Genomic DNA, 20,016 nt, shown 5'->3' with positions numbered 1-20,016 from the left:
GTAGACTCTAAATGATCACTTTAATACAAATATTAATAATATGGAAATAGGTCTTGATCATTGATACATATAAAACCCAACTGCCTAGTCCTGACCACATCAGTCCTTGAACCAATAATTAGTATCCATTCTAAGACAGAAACATTGTTTTTCTTTTAAGTATATACAGATCAGTGACTTTTCACATATACTTATAAATTTATGTCCAGAATGATTTAGACTATGTAAGCATAGTTAGCCCAGTTAATAGCTTCATCCACATCATATAATGGTCTTATTTTCCAATAGTCCTTCTTTTTGTTATTTCTCAGAAAGAATTTCTGAGTTTACTTAATTTGCATATCTCTAAATTTTAGTGATTTGTAACTTTTTTTTTTATAAAAACCCTTACCTTCTGCCTTGGAATCAATGCAGATGAGTGGTAAGGGCTAGGCAATGGGGGTCAAGTGACTTGCCCAGGGTCACCCAGCTGAGAAGTGTCTGAGGTCAGATTTGAACCTAGGACCTTCCGTCTCTAGGCCTGGCTCTCCATCCACTGAGCTACCTAGCTGCCCCCAATTTGTAACTTTTTATGACTATTTATAGCTTGGATTTTTTCCTTTGAAAATCACCTGTTCATATTTTTTGACCATGTATCAATTTGGGAATGACTTTTATTCTTATAAATGTGCGTGAGATTCTCATATAAAGGAGAAATGAGACCATTATCAAAGAAAATTTTTTGTAAAGACTTTTTTAGTTAACTTTCCCCTGAATTTTAGTCACACTGATTTTTGTTTATGTAAAAACATTTTTTTATTTTGTAAAATCAAAATTATTCATTTTATCTTCTATGATCCTTTTTATCTTCCATTTAGCCAGAACTCTAACTAAATCCATAATACTGAGATTCTCTTTCACTTCATTTATGATAAGACCTTTTATATCTAAGTTCAGTTTTATACCTAAGTTCATCAAGTACTGACTCTGTACCAAGCACTGTACTAAATGTTGGAAAGACCAAAAAAAATAACAACAACAAAAAAACCCTACATTTCCTCACATTCTAGTTAGAGATGATCTCATAGAGAAAACAATGGGGTAGAGAGCACAAAAGAAAGTCCTTGAGGAAGGTGGGATTTTAGTCAAATCTTGAAGCAAATCAAGGCAGATACAAGTAAGGAAAACATTCTAGGTATGAAAGGCATAAGAAGAAAAGACACTGTGTGGGGAGACAGAGGCTATATTGGGCAGAAACAATAAATGGCCTGTAGATTACATGAAGGAAACTAAAGCATAAGAAGACTGGAATGGTAGGAAGGAGCAAAGTTTTGGTTTTAAAAACAATTTGAAAATTTTATATTTGGTTTTAGAATAGGGAGCCACTGCAATTTTTTGATTAGGGAATTAATTTGGTCAGACTTGAGCTTTAGGAAGATCATGTTGCCAGCTGAATGGAGCAAAAATTTCAGCAGCCTACTGAAATAATTCAAGCATGATGTGATAAAGGCTTGCAATCAAACTGGTAGCTGTGAGAGAGAAGAGAAAGGAGTGTACATAGGATATTTTACAAAGGTAAAAATGGCAGGTCTCAGCAAAAGGTTGCATATCTAGACTGAGTGCAAGTGAGAATTTCAAGATAACACTGAGATCATAACCATGGGTCACTGGAATTATTATAGAGTTCTCATCAGAAAAGGGAAGTTTGGAAGTGAAGTCTGGGGCAGGGGGAGAAGAAAAAAATGATTTTTGTATTGGATATGTTGTTTAAGAAGCCCATAGGACATACAGTTTGAGATGTCCAACAGACAGTTTGAGCTATGAGACTGGAGGTCAGAAAACCACCAAGCAAGAGAGTATAGAAGTTTATGCTATCTATTTGGACCTTACCTTGGGATATGATGTGAGGTATTGGTCTAGACCTAATTTCTTCAAGATTACTTTCTAGTTTTCCCAAAAGGTTTTATAAAAATAATGAGCCCTTGAAAGAGTAACTGAGGACTTTAAATTTATTAAACAGTGGGCAACTAATTTAACATGCTTCTGTTTACTGTGAACTTAATCTGTTTCAAGGTTGACTTATTTTTTTTTTAGCCAGTACCAAATCATTCTGATAATTCCTACTTTATTGTATGGTTTGATATGTTACTGCCAAGCCCTCTTCCTTCTTATTTTTTTCATTATTTCCCTTGATAATCTTGACCTTTTGTTTCTCCATATGTGAATTCCATAATTTTTTTCAACATTATCACTACTATTTTGACAATTATATTACCTTAACCTATAATTTTTTTACATGAAAAAAATGTTTCTTATGGCTGTACTTAATTCAAATTTCATTAAAATAACTTTAGGATTTGTTAATTTTTTTTTACACATTCAACTTCAGCAGCATAGTACCTGATTTCTACACGTGGATCTCCAGACCTGAGGCTTGCACTTCTGTCATTAGGAAAGGCAACCAATGCATCTTTGTTCAAGTTTCTACTTAAACGGTGATTATGTATGGATGTTATGTGTGATTGCAGCATTGCAACTGGTGCAAAGTTTTTGTACTGTCCGGTTTCATCAACAACATACTGTCCAGTGGAATTAGTAATCAGAGGTGTTAGACCTTAAAAGGAACATTTAAAAAATTAAGTGCATTCAATAGCTCTTACATTTAAACATGTCATTGCAATGTTCCACATACACTTAATAATTTAAAATAAGTTTTTCAAAAAAATTTAAAAGCACACATTCTAAAATTCTTCATGAATCTCCAATGCAGGAACTCTGGGAACTTCTTTGCTTCTTCAGTATCTGCACTAGCAGCCTCTCCAGACAAATGCACATCTGAAATCCGGCACCACTTTTACCTTTCACTGAACCTAAAGGGGGTTCACAGATCCCCACTTGACAAGTGATTTAGGACAAAAACATTTTTATAACTTTATAAATGCCAATAATGCCTTGTTAAATGGAACCTTTCTACTCTCAACTATTAGTTACTGTTGTCTCTCATTCACAGAGGCTAACTCAATCTTAATTTTCTATATATACCCTAGGATAAAAGAAACCATCTAAACTCATGTCACATATATTTGATTCCTTCCCAAATGCTCCTTCTAACCATTAACTACCCCCAATTTCCCAGCAACCAGAAGAACCAAGAAAAATAGCAATATTAAAAAGATTTCATACCCACCAAAGAATCTTCTCAAAAGTTTCAAAATCTGTGTGGGTCTATTTATATGTATCTATTTTATAATTGTACTCATATATGTAAAAGTAAAATAAATGTTATTTTTATGACTTTAAATGCACTTAACTTATTGCACATTTTTTAAAAAAAGGTCATATAAATGTTCTCAATAGCATACCGGGAATGACTTTCATCTCAATTCTCTTGGTTATAGGTTTGCAGATACTAGTAAAATTTAACTCTATTTGGTGAAAAGGTTTCACCTTCACTGATTGAAAATCATCTTCTGCCACAGAACCAAGTATATCTATTAACTGCTTTACTTTAAACATGCCTAGTTGATGTGGCACAAATGAAAAGAGTACATTCTGAAAGAAAAGATAAAGCAAATATTTAGTAATAAAAGACAACAAAAGGGAGATTTTTCCTGTAAAATGTTAAAAATAATTTCATCACAGCAGTGCTGAATTTACTTACAGAGGATACACACTTGATTGTGTGCATTTGAGACACTTATAAAAACTCTATAGATGGTCTTCAAGTAATAATAGATTCCATGCAATTCATCAAACATTATGCATCTGTGATGTTCAAGGCACTGTGATATATGCTCAGTATACAAAGACAAAATTGAAAAAAATTCTACCCTCAAGAACTTTCCATTCTATGTAGCGATGCAACAGATAGATAGATAGATAGATAGATAGATAGATAGATAGATAGATAGATAGATAGATAAGTAAATCTACAATAATCTGAAGTGAGAAAGAACACTGGCAATGAGGAGTAGAAAAAGCAAGAAGTAGGATCTCTATATACGGTTGAGGAAAGCTAAAGACTCTAAAAGATCAAGGTGAGAGGGATATGCATTCCAGATATGGGAAAGAAGCTATGCAAAAGTACATAGGTGATAAAATGCTGAGTAAGTAGGCTAATTCATCTGGAATAGGCAATATATTAAAGGAAAAAATATGAAGTAACTCTGGGAAGATGAGCTAGTCAGAATGTGAAAGCATTTCAATGCCAGGGGAACGTGTTGGAATTTTTTTCTAAGCAAAGAACTGATATGGTTGAACTTGTGCTTTAGACGGGATTATTTTGGCATCTGTGCAAAAGAAGGATTAGAGAGGTTATTGACAACATAGCAACTATTTGGAAAGCTATTCAATAGACTAGAATAGAGCTAAGAAAAAAAGGTTTGAACGAGGGTGGTAGTCATGTAATTTGAGAAAAGGGAACAGTAATGGAAAGTTATTATGGACATCATGTAATCAGCAATGCATAGGAACTGACTTAGTGTAAGACAGAAAGAAAAGCCATAGATGATTCCAAGGTTATAAACTTATGTGACTATGAGGATAACTTTGTCCTCATCAAAAACAGGAAAAAGCAGAGGGAAGATATTTAATTCCATTTTAAATATGGTCAATATAGATGTTAATGCAGATATGGATGAGCAATGTAATTGAAATGGATATTCCTTCCAATGATACATATTGCACTCTATGCAACTGTTGTACATGTACTCTGATCAAAGTTTTCCACAGGGTGAACATCATGTGGTAGACGTCTCCCTCAATTTCTCTTAACATCAAAAGGCAGCCAGTGGAACACATAAACTATCTACCCCTTGTTCTCATTTTGTGGCCATTTCATCTTTTTCAAACAAACATTTCCCTGATGGCATCATATGCTTTAGTTTGTCTTTATAGTTATTCTATTATTGTTCTGGAGCTTTGACACAGACACCAGGCACTTCTCCACTGCCTTCTAAGTGTTACTTTAATTTTGCATCTCCAAATATGTGATTTACAATCATACACTTCCACCAAGGAAATATTAGAATATTAAATAGTTCTTTATTTTAGGAGAAAGTTTGGAGTCCTTAAGGAACTTTGCAATTTTCTAATAACAATCCTTGTTCTCCATGCCATATTTGATTCTGGGCTAAACCTTTTATTTGTTTACAACACCCCTCTAAAATGTAGAAACTCATAGATAAGTTCTAAAGTCCATTGAATTTCATGTCACAATCAGAACAAAAGGCATTCTTCATCCTTCTGTTTATTCCTCTCTTTATGGTTAGGCAAAACAGAACATATATAATTCCTCTTCCAGGTGAACAAAACTTCAAATACTTAAGAATTATCATGCCCAAACTAAGTCTTCTCTAGGTTAAACATCCCCAGTTCTTTCAACAAATTATCATATGAAATGAATTCAAGCCTTTTTTTAACACAGATTTACTAGTTTTAGTAAAGTCATTCCAGTTTATCAATTTTCTTCCAAAAACATGTTGCATGTAATTGAACACAGAATTTCAAATGTGCTCTCACTAGGGTGATTGTTGTTGTTATCTTGCCACTGTTTTCAAAGAGGACACCTGACCTCATGGGGTGATGTCTTGATGTGTGTGAATTGGCTTTAAGTGAAGCAGAGTTGCACAAAGTCATCAGCCTCACTCTCTCTTCCAAAGTAAATAAAATCCAGTGGCATTTCTAGTATAATATTAGATAGCAGTTGTGATAATGGGCAACCTTGTTTTACCTCTGACCTTATTAGGAAGGCTTCTAACTTATTCCCATTACAGATAATACCTACTGATAGTTTAAAATAAATACTATTTATTATTTTGAGAAAAGGTCTTTTCATTCCTTTGGTGACTTGTTCAAATTCTTTTTCTGAGATGGGATTATTTTAAGTATTCTATTTCCCCTTTTGCTATTGCTAAACTCAGCAATTTATATTTTTGTAAATATTTGTCCATTTTACCTAGATTGCCAGATTTATTGTCACATAATTGAACAACACAGCTTTGAATTTCTTCTTTCCTTTTTTTAATCAAATTAACCAGTGCTCTATTTTATGTTTTTATAAAACCAACTCCTAGTCTTATTTATTAGTTTAATGGTTCCCTTTTAATTTTTATTAATTTTCTCTTTGATTTTTAGAATTTCAAATTTAGTCCTCAATTGGGGTGTTTTTAATTTGATCTTTTTTAGGTGGATGCCCAATTCATTGAATGGATTTTTCTCTATTTTATTGATTAAAGCACCATATATAAATTATATATATAAATTTTCCCCTAAAGACTGCTTTGACTATATCTCATGAATTTTGATATATTGTCTCCTCATTATCATTCTCTTTAATAAAATTGATCGTTTCTATACTTTGTTCTTTAACCTACCCATTTTGAAGAATTACATTATTTAGTTTCAACTAGTTTTAATTTTTCTTTCCAGGGACCCTTATTTATTATAATTTTATTACCTTATGATTTTAAAAAATGCACTTATTATTTAGGCTTTTCTATATTTGGTTGTGAATTTTTATGCCCTACTACATGGTCAGTTTTTTTGTATATACTATGTGCTGCTGAAAAGAAAATATGTTTCTTTGTATCCCTATTCAGTTTCCTCCAGAATCTATTAAATCTAACTTTTCTAAAGTTACATGTGCTTATTTTACTTCTTTTTCACTTATTTTTTGGTTAGATTTATGGGGTTCTAAGAAGGGAAAATTGAGGTCCCCCACTAATATAGTTTTACTGTTCTTTTCTTCCAGAAGCTAATTAAATTTCTACTTTAAAATTTTGGAGGTTATACTTTTTGGTACATATATATTTAGTATTGCTATTACTCCATTGTCTATAATACCTTTCATTAAGATTTAATTTCCTGTCCTTACTTTGAATTAGATTTTTGCTTTAGCTTTGTCAGAGATCATGATAGCTACTCTTGTATTTTTTTTACTTCTGCTAAAATAGAATTTATTCTTTTCTATCCCTTTATCTTTATTCTGTGTTTCCCTGCCTCATATGTGTTTCTAAGATTCTAGTCTGCTATCTGATTCCATTTTCTGGGTGAGTTCATTGCATTAACATTCACAATTATGACTACCATCTTTGTATTCCCCTCCACCTTTGATTCTGCTTTCTCTCTCCCTCTGTAATGAATGGAGATATCATTCTTAATGTGTGATTGTAAGGTGATTATTATATTCCTATGTGGTTGATTGTAGAAGTTAATGATATTTTAGTCTTCGCTTGAGATGGAGATTTGTATATATATTTACTTTCCATGTTGGGCATTATTCTGTTTTGGTTTCATTGTCTCTGTTCAGTATCTATTTCTTCTTGTGAAATTTTGTTGTATTCATGGCCTCTCTGTTTATCAAGAGTTATTCTTGGGGCGTCTGTGTTTGCATGGATTCTTGGGCTTCCTTTAAATTGTCTTGTGGTGTGTTATCATGGGCATAGTGATGTTTAACGTGAGATGCATGAAACTATTAGTTAAAAATCTCCATGGGATGCCCTCCCTGTCTTTCTCCCCCTGGAAAGATTTTTTTAAGGTGGATTATAAGGGATATGGGTATCTTATTTCAGTTCTTTTCTGTAATCTGTTTTGGTTGCTTATGGTTTTAGATTCTTGGTTCCATGCAATAAATTTAGTTTGGGTAAGATGCTCCAATTGTATTTTTGATGTTTTTCATCTCCATTTAATGGTGATTTTTGTTTTTTTGTTTGTTTGTTTTTTAGTTGTCTCAGTTTTGGCAGCCAGGGTTTGTCATTATGGCTTAAGGGTTTTCCTAATTTGATTAAGGTAACTTCATGGATAAAGTATAGGATCTTATGTTTAGTAGCACTCTGGATAAATGTAAACTTCCTTTCTGTATGGGTTTCTGTGGAATTGGTACCAGGCATGATAGTGAGGGTCATCATTATGTATTGTCTCTTGGTTTATGAAAAGTTCTGGGTTACGGAAAGGAAGGTGTGATAATAGCATCACATTGTCTATATTTTCTTCAGTTTGTTCTCTAGCATATGACTTCCAATTCAGTGTCATATTTCTTACAAAATTCTTTATAACTACCTACTGACATAACAGTATTTCCTCTACTGATAAAGAATTTCCTATGTATTCAATTGCTTCTTCAGAATCAGAATCAGAAAAGATTGTTTGTTCTGAATTCAGGTTTTCACTATGTCAATTTGTATCCCTCTCATCTAAATCTTTGTGAACTTTATCATAGAGCTTGATGTACTCATAGGGTTCTTGTTCTTCATCACTATTTTTGGGCAACTATTATTGTACCATTTAGTACTGTATCATCCAGGTCTAAGTCTGACTCTTGGTCACTGATTTTGGTACTCTCCAGGTCTTTCATTAGCTTTTGTTAAGTGACCTATTATAATTCTCTGTTGGGTGTTGTTAAATCAGGTTTCATGTCTTGGTCTAATCCTATTTCAGTGATTTCTATATTTCCCAATTCTTTTTCTAGCTATTGCCCAGTAATATACTCTAATTCTCTGTTCTGTGGTGACAATTTAAGGGAGTGGGAACAGAAGTCTTTAATAGTGAAACATCATCCAAGCAGTTCTCAAACTAAAATTAACACAAATACAAACCTTTCCTCTGAGCAAGCTGTTAGCTCACAGACAGCAGTGGTCCAAAGTGATACAGAGTTAGTTAATAATAGTGCATTGAATGGGAATGGAATAACTGAATAGGGGATGGAAAATTATACTATAACATCTACAAAACCGGAAATACCTACTAAATTTTTCTCTTTTTTACTAGATAACGCTAGAGCCTGGAGTCATGTGGTATAATGATTATTCCTAGCCACAACCGGGGGTGTATGGGGTGCTCAGGGAGGGGTAATATCTCTGGTATGGAGGACTTGTCATGCCCTTCTAGGGCAGCTCTCCAGCCACTGACCCTCACCTGACACCCAGCTCTCACTTGTGGCTCCTAGTATCTGCTAGCATGTGGCAGCGGCCACACCCCGGGCAACAGCTTCGACAGGCCGGCTAAACCTTGTGAGGGTAGCCATCGGGTCGACGTCGACCCCTGGTGAACTAGGGCTTTGCTCACCCAGCATGTTAAGACTGCTTCGGCAGAACAGGCAGAAGAAACCAACAAGAAGGTTCAACGGCTGAGATGGCGATGCAGCAAGGCACTGTGGAGTGCTTAGGGCATGATGGAGCACAAAAGACAACACGGCCATCCAATGCAGCTGAGGAAATCTCCAGGTGTAACGACTTTTCGTGCCAATGGACCCAGGCTTCCAATGCCAAGAGAGTGGGACTATCTCTGTGCATCGACTTTTCCACTTAAATCTTCATGCACTGGTGTCTTTGTGCACAAAAACGCACAAATACAATCGTCATCCTCGGTTCGAGAGACAACCAACCTAGCCACAACCTCTGAATAATGGAGTTTTGCTCCAGAAGCTATGGCTGCTTCCATGGATTTCAGATCTGGGGTCTCCTCTTCTCTCAGTCTGTAGCAAGAACAACACTGCTTGCTATTAGAGTCCTGTCTCCTATAGTTTTTGTTGTTAAATACTTTTCCTTGATAATATACATCTGTCTTATTTTGGTCCTGTTCATAGCAATGTTTCATTGGGCAGTTTCTTACTGTGTGTCCCTGATGAGAACATAAAAAACTAGTCCTGGTATCTCTTTGCACCCTCTTTTGACTTTGGAGTATCTGTCTATACTGTGTGGTTTGTCTGTTAAATGTCTTCATTGTAGCCAGGTTCTTAACTTCCTGTATTTCTTTCTGCCTTAATATTTCATTAGTCTCAGAGTTTTTTCTTTAGATCATCCTTTTCCCTTTCCTGATCTTCTTCGTTATCATGTAGATAGGTGGCAATGTGCCAAATTCATTAAGTGAGATGATGTCAAACTTAGGGCAATAATTCCTGAAGAAATTTCTCAAGAGATTATCACAGGCCTGAAGAAATTATCTCCTCACTTCCTCATAAAGGTTTTGCTTTTCATCAATCCCCAATTATCCCTCCCTCATATTACTTCCCTCTCCAACCCTCATCTTATGCCCCTTCTACCTCTCTATAGGGTAAGATAGGATCTGATATCACAAGCAGTATCATTGATATTTCCTCTCTAAATTAATTCCTATGGAGTAAGGTTTACACATTACTCATCATCACCTTCATCTTTCCCTCCTCAGTAATATTTTTCATGGCTCTTTAGGTGATATAATTTATCCCATTTTTCCTCTCTTCCCTTTTCTCTCAGTGCAATCCTATTTTTCACTCTTTGATGGTTTTTTGTATGTCATCCTAAACAACTTACTCTCATACCATGTTTCTTTCTATATTCCTTCTAACTACTTTGATAATGATAAAAAATTTAAGAATTATGAATATCATATTTCCATGTAGGAATATAAACAGTTCATCCTTATTGAGTGAATCTCTTAAATTTTTTATTTCTTTTTTATCTTCTCATGCTTCTCTTAGGTCTTGTATTTGGACATCAAATTTTCTGTTTATGTCTGGTCTTTTCATTAAGAATGCATGGCAATCTTCTATTTTATTAAATGACTATTTTTCCCCCTGAAAAAATACACTCAGTTTTGCTGGGTAGGTGATTTTCAGTTGTAAACCTGATTCCTTTGCTTCCTGGAATATGATATTCTAAGCCTTTCAATTCTTTCATGTAATCCTATGTAATCCTAAATGTGGCTCCATGATATCTGAATTCTTTCTTTCTGGCTGATAGCAGTATTTTCTCCTTGGCCTGAGAGCTCTTGAATTTGGGTATAATATAATGTTCCATGATCATTTAGCTCTTACCTTGGTAAATGATGTAAGTACTGGTTTCTATCTAGTTTCTGCCAAATCATTTTTCAGTTTTCCTAACAATTATACCAAATGATGAATTCTTGTTCCAAAAAAATGAATCTTTATTTACCTTTATCATAAACAAGGTCACTATAATATTTTACAACTTGTTTTTGTATATCTATTCTATTCAACTGATCTACTTTTCTATTTCTTAGAAAGTTTTAGATAGTTTTTATAACTTTATGAAAAAGGCTTTAAGTCATTATTGATTAGAAAAGTATAAACCAAAACAACTCAGATATCAACTCACACCTATCAGATAAATTAAAATGGTGAAAGGACAAAATGACAAACATTGGAGGGGATATGGGAAAATGGCAACACTGATACATTGTTGGTAACTAATCCATTCATTTTGGAGAGCAATCTGGAATTATAGTCAAAGAGTTATAAAACTATGTGAAAAGAAAATGAGTGAATACAGAAGTAGTGAATGCATCCACTACTTCTGTATTCACTCTTCCTTTCTTCTGTTGTCTTACATCTCCTCCTGTCCTCTCTCCCACTTTGCCTGCCTGCTACCCCCTCCCCTGGGTCCTCCTCCATAATATTCTCCTATTTCAGACATCACCAACACTAATCCAGACCAAGGGATGCAGAAAGGATCATGAGAGACCCAATGATTCATGACTCCCTCTCCTTAGCAGGAAGCAGTTTAATGAGCAAAACCATTCTCCCTTGGACTCATGGCCTCCTCCCTAAAATTGCTCCCTCTCCAAAACCCCCCTTCCATCTTCCACCACATTTGTTTCTTTTTTATAGAAATCAAAAGATGGGAATGATAGACCATGGGACCAAAACCCCTTCCCCCAATTCCTACTTAAACTAATAGCCCCCATCCCCAGCACCTGTCCCAGTAAAACCTAGCGGAACAACAGGACTTTTCTGTCAGACCTGGATAAATAACCTCCTGCATCACTGACCAGCAGGCTGGGAACATCTTCCCAACTCAGAGATGATGTACCACACCCCCTCTTAGGGCCATCCAATGAGGTTGGTCGGGGTAATTCACCTGAATTAATTAATTAAAGCAATCCAGGTTACCTCATCCCTAGCAACCACCCTATAAAAACCACCTCCTCTCTCACTGCCCCTTTCCCCCATTCCCCTCCCCCCATTGGAAGAGACTCTTCAAACGCCTCTCCTGGCTCCAGGCTTCTCTCCCTCACTGCTCATTCCCTCTCTTTCCCCTTGCCCCACCTTCCCTACAATAAAACTATACCACCACACACTCTCGTCTCATTAGTCTCTCATTTGGAACCCTGTCAGTCAGCAATGAGACTATGTATACTTGTGACCCAGTAAAACCACTATTATTAGGTTTGTTTTCTAAGGTGATCAAGTAAACAAAAAGAAACTATATGTTCTAAAATATTTATATCAGCTCTTTTTGTGGTGGCAAAGAACTGGAAACTGAAAAGATTTCTATCAACTGAAGAATGACTGAACAAGTTGTGGTATATAATTGCAATGAAATATTGTTGCTCCATAAGAAATGACAAACAAGATGATCACAAAAAAACCTGGAAAGACTTAAGTGAAGTGATTCAAAATGAAGTGAGCAGAATCAGGAGAACATTGTTCACAGTAATGTCAATAATATATAAAAATACTATGAATTACTTAATTACTATCAACAAGGCAAGGAAAATGGACAACTCTGAGGGTCTTATGACAAAAAGGGATATTTATCCACCTCCACAAAAGGAACAGATGGCATCTGAATGTACCATTCTTCACTTTTATTTCCACTATGAATTTTTCTCTAATGTAAGCAACTCTTGTCTTATTTCACAGCATGATGAACAGGGAAATATATAGTATGATAATAAATGTACAATCTGTATTATATTGCTTGCTTTCTTGGGGAAGGGAAAAGTGAGAGGAAAGAAGAAAATATAGATTTTAAAATTTCAGAAAACAAATATTTAAAATTATATTGATATGTGATCTGGACAAAGGAAAAGAAAAAATTTAAAATAAAAAATAAAATTATTTCTAAAAGTCAATCTATCCCTCTCACTGCCCTTTCTCTATTCATATGAATGAATGAGTGTTGAATTTATTACATAACTACATAGTCCAGTAAAATGTATGTTGTTGTTTTCTGCATTTTCACTTTATCATCTCTCTGTTGGAAGTAACTTATGTGTTTTATATTCAATCTTTTGGATTTGTTATTCATCATGGCATTATTAGAGTTAGAAAGTTATTTCAAAGTTGTTTTACTCTTTATTGTTTTTATTGTTGTATAAATTATTCTCTTTGGTTTGGTTACTTCATTTTGCATCAGTTTAAATAAGTTCCCAATTTCATATATATATATATATATATATATATATGTGTGTGTGTGTGTGTGTGTGTGTGTGTGTGTATGTCTATTTCATCATTTTTTATGACACCACAATAATCTATTACATTAATAGACCACAGTTTGTTTAGCTGCTTTCCAAGAGGAGAATATTCCTTAATTTCCCATTTTTAACTACCATGAACAGAGCTATTACAAATATTTTTGTACATATCAAGTCTTTTTTGTCTTTTTTACAACTTCTTTGGGATATAGGCCAACAATGGCATTGCCTATAGCCCATCCCTCAGAAAAGACTGGGGCTGCTCTGGAGAGAGTGGAACCTTCAAGACTTTCTAAGCTCTGCCCTATGTTCTTCTATCTAGACCTGTCCTACTTGTCTCTTCCAAGACCTTTCCAGGACTCTGAGGGTCCATCTGTCGATTCTTGAGTTGAGTGGAAAAGTATGATAGTCATCTCTATCTTTAGTAACATCCCTAAGTAGTGATGAAGCACTTCAAAATGCTCTCCTAGGCATTTTCCCACAACCTCCTCATGACCTGTTCTTGATAAATCTTTGCTGGTTGTTTCTGAACACTACTTCCTTTACTAGATTTTCACTAATTATATCGTAATTAATATTGTCTAGCATTTTCCAAGCAATCAAAATCAAGGACAATACACTATAGTTTACATCATCTAATCCCTTCTATTTTTTTTAAACCTGTCCTCAACCAAAAGAAGGAAAATTCCTAATAAATTCTTCATTGGAAAGAATACTTACTGTCTATGGAGTAAGAAAACCTAAATTCAGAAACTCTTTTCTAATGCCTATTATTTATATAGTAAGTTGCTCAATTAAGTTGTGCATCACAACCTCCCTGGAACTCATATATATATACATATATATATATGAGAGTTAGACCAGATGGCCTCTAAGATCTCTTCTATGATCATATCATATGATCATTAATCCTATATTTTCCATTTTCTACAATCACTGAAAGATGATTGACGGTTCACTTTTTTTGTCAGTCAGTTCAGGACCCAAGGATATAAATCATTCTCATCATATAAATTGAATTCTTTATATTTATCTCCAAATTCACTCCATTTATAAACTTCACTATTTCTAACAAGGATGCTACATTCTTCCAGTGACACAGAAGCACAACTTTAGTGTTATCTTCTACTCCTTCTACTTCCTCATCCCATATTTCTTATCAGTTAATCTTATTGTTTCTATCTCCATAACATCTCTTATCTCTTACCATCACCAGCTATCTCCTCTCCATTCCACACAAATAAAAACCTAGTTCAGAACTTCATTATCTCATAATTGAACTATTGCAATAGCTTCAGAAATGGCCTCTCTGCCTCAAGTCTTTCTCCTATTCTAATTCATCCTCCACACAGCTGCCAAAGAGATTTTCCTAAAGCATGGATAAAACCATGTCATTATCCTTTTATAAAACTGGCATTAAATACTTATAGAACATTTGATAGTTTTTTTTTTATAAAAAGAAATTTACTTGACCATAGCATTGGAGTGATATTCAGATCAGGGAAAAGATATTCAGCAAGGAAACAACATTTTTTGTATGTCTTACCATTTTGTCTTTCATGCCAATCTATCATCAGAAGCCTCAGAGAGGAGCAGGTGACTAATGATGCCCTCAGTTTTGTACTTAAGAGCAATAGAAATCTACACTCCTTTAACCAATTAAGTACTGTGATAGTTTCAATACCTCTTAAAGGAAAACCAGACTAATCTGCATGGAGAGGGGCTGTTTTTTGGCAGAGAGAAAGTTCCAGTAGATATCTGGATAAGCAAAGTTCTCCATCACTATTACACTAAATCATATCTCTTTAATGACCTTTATTTTTTCCTCTTTCTATCCAGATATTTTGTAGTATATACTAAAGATCATATGTAGTATATACCAAAGACCACTCCATTTTTACCTTGGTCGATCTTTATCCACACGTTCCATACCATGTTTTCCATACTAGTATCTGGATTGTCTTATATGAGTATGTCTTCATATAAAATACTACTCTTCTCTTTTTCCTATTGTTCTAGCTTTGAAAAAAAGCTCTAAAGTCATTACAGTAGTGAGTCTTATCAGAACATCTTGATACCACAGACATCAAAGTCCCCTCTTTACATTAGAATCCCTTCTTCAGGTTGGTATTCTTTCTGCCTTTGTTTATAAAGATCTTAGGTCATAGATGTCAATATTGGTTCCTTCCTTGGATTGTACTTCCTATGAACAATCTGGGTATTCTCTGAGTATCTCAACTATTATTTATACAGTGTAGCTATTCTTTCTGTTATCTAGTTTGGTGTGTATTCGAACACACACAAGTAAAAGGGCACATTTTTTTCATTTATATTTATGTATTTGATATAGACTCACATATACACGTGTGCAAGCAATATTATCCTTCCCCTTATTTTTGGTTTAAAGTTTTTCTTACTGTTTTTTTAAATCCTTATCTTCTGTTTTAGATTCAATACTGTATATTGGTTCCAAGGAAGAAGGGAACTAAGAGCTTGGTAATAGGACTTAAGTGACCCGCCCAGGATCACACTACGGCCATATTTGAACCCATGACCTCCTGTCTCTAGGCCTGGCTCTCAATCCACTGATACCCTAGCTGCCCCCTCCAATTAGTTTTTAATGTCCTGAATCATTATTTATATTTTTACTGTTTTTTATATTTTATATGTTAAAAAAAAATAATTGTAAATACCTAAAGGCAATGGTATACTAGAAAATGTTGAACAACCAGCTCTTCTCTTTCACCTCCTAAAAATGTGCCTCCTGTACAGATTAAGTTTAATCTTAATTATTGATGTTTTCTCCATAATTTTCTTAAGTGCAGACAACCAACAGAACATAAATGAATTCCTGAAGTGTTTGCATCTATTAATTTAGAAAATGTAGATGGTCACACGGAAAATTTAATACTTGGTACTTCCAAGCTTTCAAGTTAGCTACAGCACAATCCTTATCTTACTATCTTGTTCAATGCGTTTCTCACACTGACAATCAGAGTGCCTTGAGTGTAGCGCTACTCAATATAGATTTATTTGTAATGTGAGTAATGGGGGGAAAGACTAGAACAAAATCATAAATGAGCAAAGCCATTTTTTGTGCAATGAGCATAATTTTTCAGACTTAAATATGTTTTAAAAGCAATTTGAAAGGAAAGATCTGCATTACCTGATTACTTCCTTCGTCTATCTTGCCTTTCTCTGGAATAATTTTAAAATGTGCTACTTTATGGAAGCTGAATGTTACAGGAATTAACGAGGATTGATTTTCTATCCTGCACAAAATATCTGAGTGTTGACCCATAAAACAAGGTGTGAATTCAAGGTCTGTTCCTGGAACAAAATTTAATAAGACAGGGACTCCTGAGCCTGTCAGGGCTAGCTCCACTTTGTGAAAAGAATGACCTGTAAAAAACAATAAAACTCCTAAGCATTTAAAAATATCTTGACATTCACCTTTGCTCAATTAACTTAACTTAAAATAACATGAAGTGCCAATACGTCCCTGTAACTGTTAATAGCTGTATAGGATGGAAGTTTGTGGGTTGCTTAACTCAAATGGTACTGATGAGGGAGTCTCCATTTCTTGGCTGCTGCCATTAGAGAAGATACAAACCTTCTAGGTCTGGAATGACTAGGTATGACTTCCTGAATGAAGCTCACCATGCAATAAGATTAGTATTTCTGTCTTTCTCTTAATGAGGAACAGGATTAACCTGTCAGCCTCTGACTATCTATTTAATACAATCATCATTTGTAAACCCAGAGCCAACCACATTCAATAGGCCCTGGACAAAATGGGAAAGGAACAGTTTCTACCTTAAAGTCAGGGTTCAACCTTGCTATTCTAACTGATTTTATCCTCCTGAAATGTATTCTCTAAAATGTATGGAACTGGGGCAGTTAGGCAGCTCAGAGGATTGAGAGCCAGGCCTAAAGGCAAAATATCCTGGGTTCAAATCTGACCTCAGACACTTCCTAGCTGTGTGATCCTGGGCAAGTCACTTAACCCTCCTTGCCTACTCCTTACTGCTTTTCTGCCTTAGAACCAATGCATGAATTTAGGGTTTATGTTTCATACATCTTACAAGTGGAATTTCTGACTTAGAAGGCATTATTCTGTTATACATAGACTATTTTGCTAGTCAAATCATGTCAGAATAGATTTACTAATTCATAATGAAAAAGCGTAGCACAAGAAAATAATCGGTGTGGGATATCAAAAACAACTCTGTGCTTGGCGCTAGGAAAGGGCTTGAGTTTTACTATCCCTGAGCAAGTCACTTCTCTTTTCTTAGCCTTAATTTCCTGATTTGTAAAATAGGAATAACAATATTCACATTAGCTCCCTCATGCAACTATCATGCAGAAAAGTTTATATACCTTAGAACACTGTAGGAATAGAAGTTAGTACTGTTATTAAAATCAAAGTTTCCTAGTCCCCAAACACTATGGTACTAATTGTGTGGCATATTTTTAACTTGGTGATTGACCATCAAGAGTTAAATCAGTAAAGTATATAAAAATACTCTAACATTAACTTTTTCTTTCATACAAGATGTACTATTTTAAGCAGTTCAGTAAATATTTGAGTATTTCTTATATTGAATACTTATATGTTTGTCATTTCTTTGTTTGTGTCATTTTAAACATCTATACCTGATATTTTTTCACACTTACTTTCACCAGCTTTTCCTTTTGCAGATTTCGAAAAAGGATCTTTACTTTCTATTGCCTCAAATTTCAAAAAAAGAGCATAGTCTTGTCTGTGGGATGAACCAGCATACTTCTTACCATTTTCATATAATCTATAAAAATTAATATTCAAGAGTTATCTTTCAGTTAGAGTCCAGAGAAAATTTTAAATCCATTTTAAAAAATATTTCACTCCAACCTCCAAATCTATTTAGTATTTCTTAGTTAAAACCCTAGTATAAATTTTGAACAGTTAGACAAAACTTTAAAAATCAGAAAGTATTTTTTCAGCAATACCTTTGAGTTAGTTAGTTTATCCATGGAACAGTTTTTCTCATGCACATATATACTAGTTTCTTAAACTTAGTCAATATACTGTGATGAAAGGAATTTAAAGAAGTTTACTGGTTGGGTATCTGCCCTTTGTGTGAATTTGCAATATTTTTCATGTTTAATATGGTACTGTGTAGTATTTTTTGAAGAAAAGTGTGATTTCTACACTTGCATTACATAGAAACTAGTAGACTGTTTACTAAAGAATAAAGCCATAGTGTTCAAAAGGCATTTTTGTTGATGATTTTGACCAAGTGAATTTTTTATCAAAAGTCCAATGAATGTTTTAGGCAACAAAAACATTTTGCAACTTATTCTTCAAAGAATTAATATATACATATACAATATATACATATACAAAGGATTAATATACAACAAAGTAGGAAGTGAAAGTGGAAGGCAAAAGTAAGACAAAGTATTGTAGAAAAAAAGGTGGGGAGGAAAAGAGAATTAAAGGGATCCCGTTAAAGGGATCTTTCACACAGAAAAGGCACTTAGTTGAGTTTTGAAAGAAGACACAAATTCAAAAAGAGTTCATTCTATACACAAGTCATTTGGAGAACAACTAACATACCGGTGTACTGACTGGAAATTAACATTTGTGAAGGGAAACAATGGATAATAAAACTAGAAAGATCAGTTGGAGTCCCATTGTGGAAGACTTTTTAAAATGTCAGTCCAATGAGTTTGTATTTTATACATAGATCTGCCTTTATCCATTGTGTTTGCTCACTTGGAACTCTGTACTTAGAGTTCTTTATCAAAGAGAATCCTCTATTTGAGAAGTCCACTCTGCTTCCCATAAACTGACCCAGCTCAGAATCAAGAGCATGACTATATTCTCTCATCCATGGCCAAAATTCCAAATGTCTAAGCTTAATCTACTTAATTGTCCACCAACTCCTTCCCATAAGGGACCATCTTTTATTCCTACTTATCAACAGTTTCGAAAAGTTGTATCAAAACAACTCATATAAATTTATATAACATGACTTTGGAAATTTCATTTGAAAACTAATCATCCAGTGAACTAATTTTTACATATATTAATAAATTATAATTATAAATAGAACTTTACTTCTAAACAATATAGCCTAAGAAATGTTTGATTTAAAATTAAAAGTTCATGACAAATGCCAATAAAGAATTATTTTTTGCGTTTTTACAGTATTATTAAAGCAAACTATTAAAATTAATCTGATGAATGAGTTAACAATTTTTCTAATAAAATTAACATTATTTCTTTTACACATGTATCTGTAGAAACTTACTTTGGACTAAAGCAAAATGTAATTACTGTCTTTTGATAAGGTAATAAAATCCCTTCATTGGGTATACAGGAAATAATAGTGGTAACATCTATGGATCTTATTTTGTTTATGTAGCATAAATCATATAACGTGTCATCTATTCTTTGCTGAAGATTTGTGCCCTGCAATATAAAACCAAAATAAAAAGTTAAGAAAAATAATATAAAGGGTTTTCTGACATATAAACTCACTACACTCACTCCAAAGTGTATAAGAAAATTTACAGATCATTCCTTTTCTTTAAACATTTATAAATGAACATTGGGGTCAAAAAGTAGGCACATTATAAAATTAAAACAAGTTTTCCTGCAAAAGAATAGATAAGAATAAAAAAAATACTAAAAGCTACAATCTATTAGGAACTAGAATCACTCAGCTTTTAAGTTTACGGGGCATCTACATCTACATATATTGTACATGCATACACTCATATACACACGGATGCACATACCCTCAAATTAGTCTACTGGAGGTAGAGGCTGATCAGGTGATCCCAGATCAGTTG

At 34.1% G+C, this 20,016-nt stretch overlaps 1 protein-coding gene across 4 annotated transcripts in view; it reads right to left on the bottom strand.

Annotated features, from left to right (window-relative positions):
* The window catches only part of CFAP47 (cilia and flagella associated protein 47), an 886,918-nt gene that overhangs the window by 807,761 nt on the left and 59,141 nt on the right, over positions 1-20,016 (bottom strand). For 2 of the 4 annotated variants that reach the window (XM_016433371.2, XM_056826271.1), the window contains exons 6-10: positions 19,473-19,633; positions 17,854-17,981; positions 16,343-16,578; positions 3,342-3,531; positions 2,380-2,593 (exon numbers count right to left, since the gene is read on the bottom strand). In XM_016433371.2, coding sequence (XP_016288857.2) covers positions 2,380-2,593; positions 3,342-3,531; positions 16,343-16,578; positions 17,854-17,981; positions 19,473-19,633 — 929 coding nt within the window. Of the gene's footprint in view, positions 1-2,379; positions 2,594-3,341; positions 3,532-16,342; positions 16,579-17,853; positions 17,982-19,472; positions 19,634-20,016 lie in introns of those variants that run through there. The other 2 variants (XM_007493353.3, XM_056826272.1) reach the window with 2 other exon arrangements.

Source organism: Monodelphis domestica, chromosome 4 (genome assembly GCF_027887165.1).
Source record: "Monodelphis domestica isolate mMonDom1 chromosome 4, mMonDom1.pri, whole genome shotgun sequence".
In the NCBI taxonomy this organism is placed as follows: Eukaryota; Metazoa; Chordata; class Mammalia; order Didelphimorphia; family Didelphidae; genus Monodelphis; species Monodelphis domestica.
Note: the sequence above shows the minus strand (reverse complement) of the source record. Positions and strands in the feature narration are given on the sequence as shown.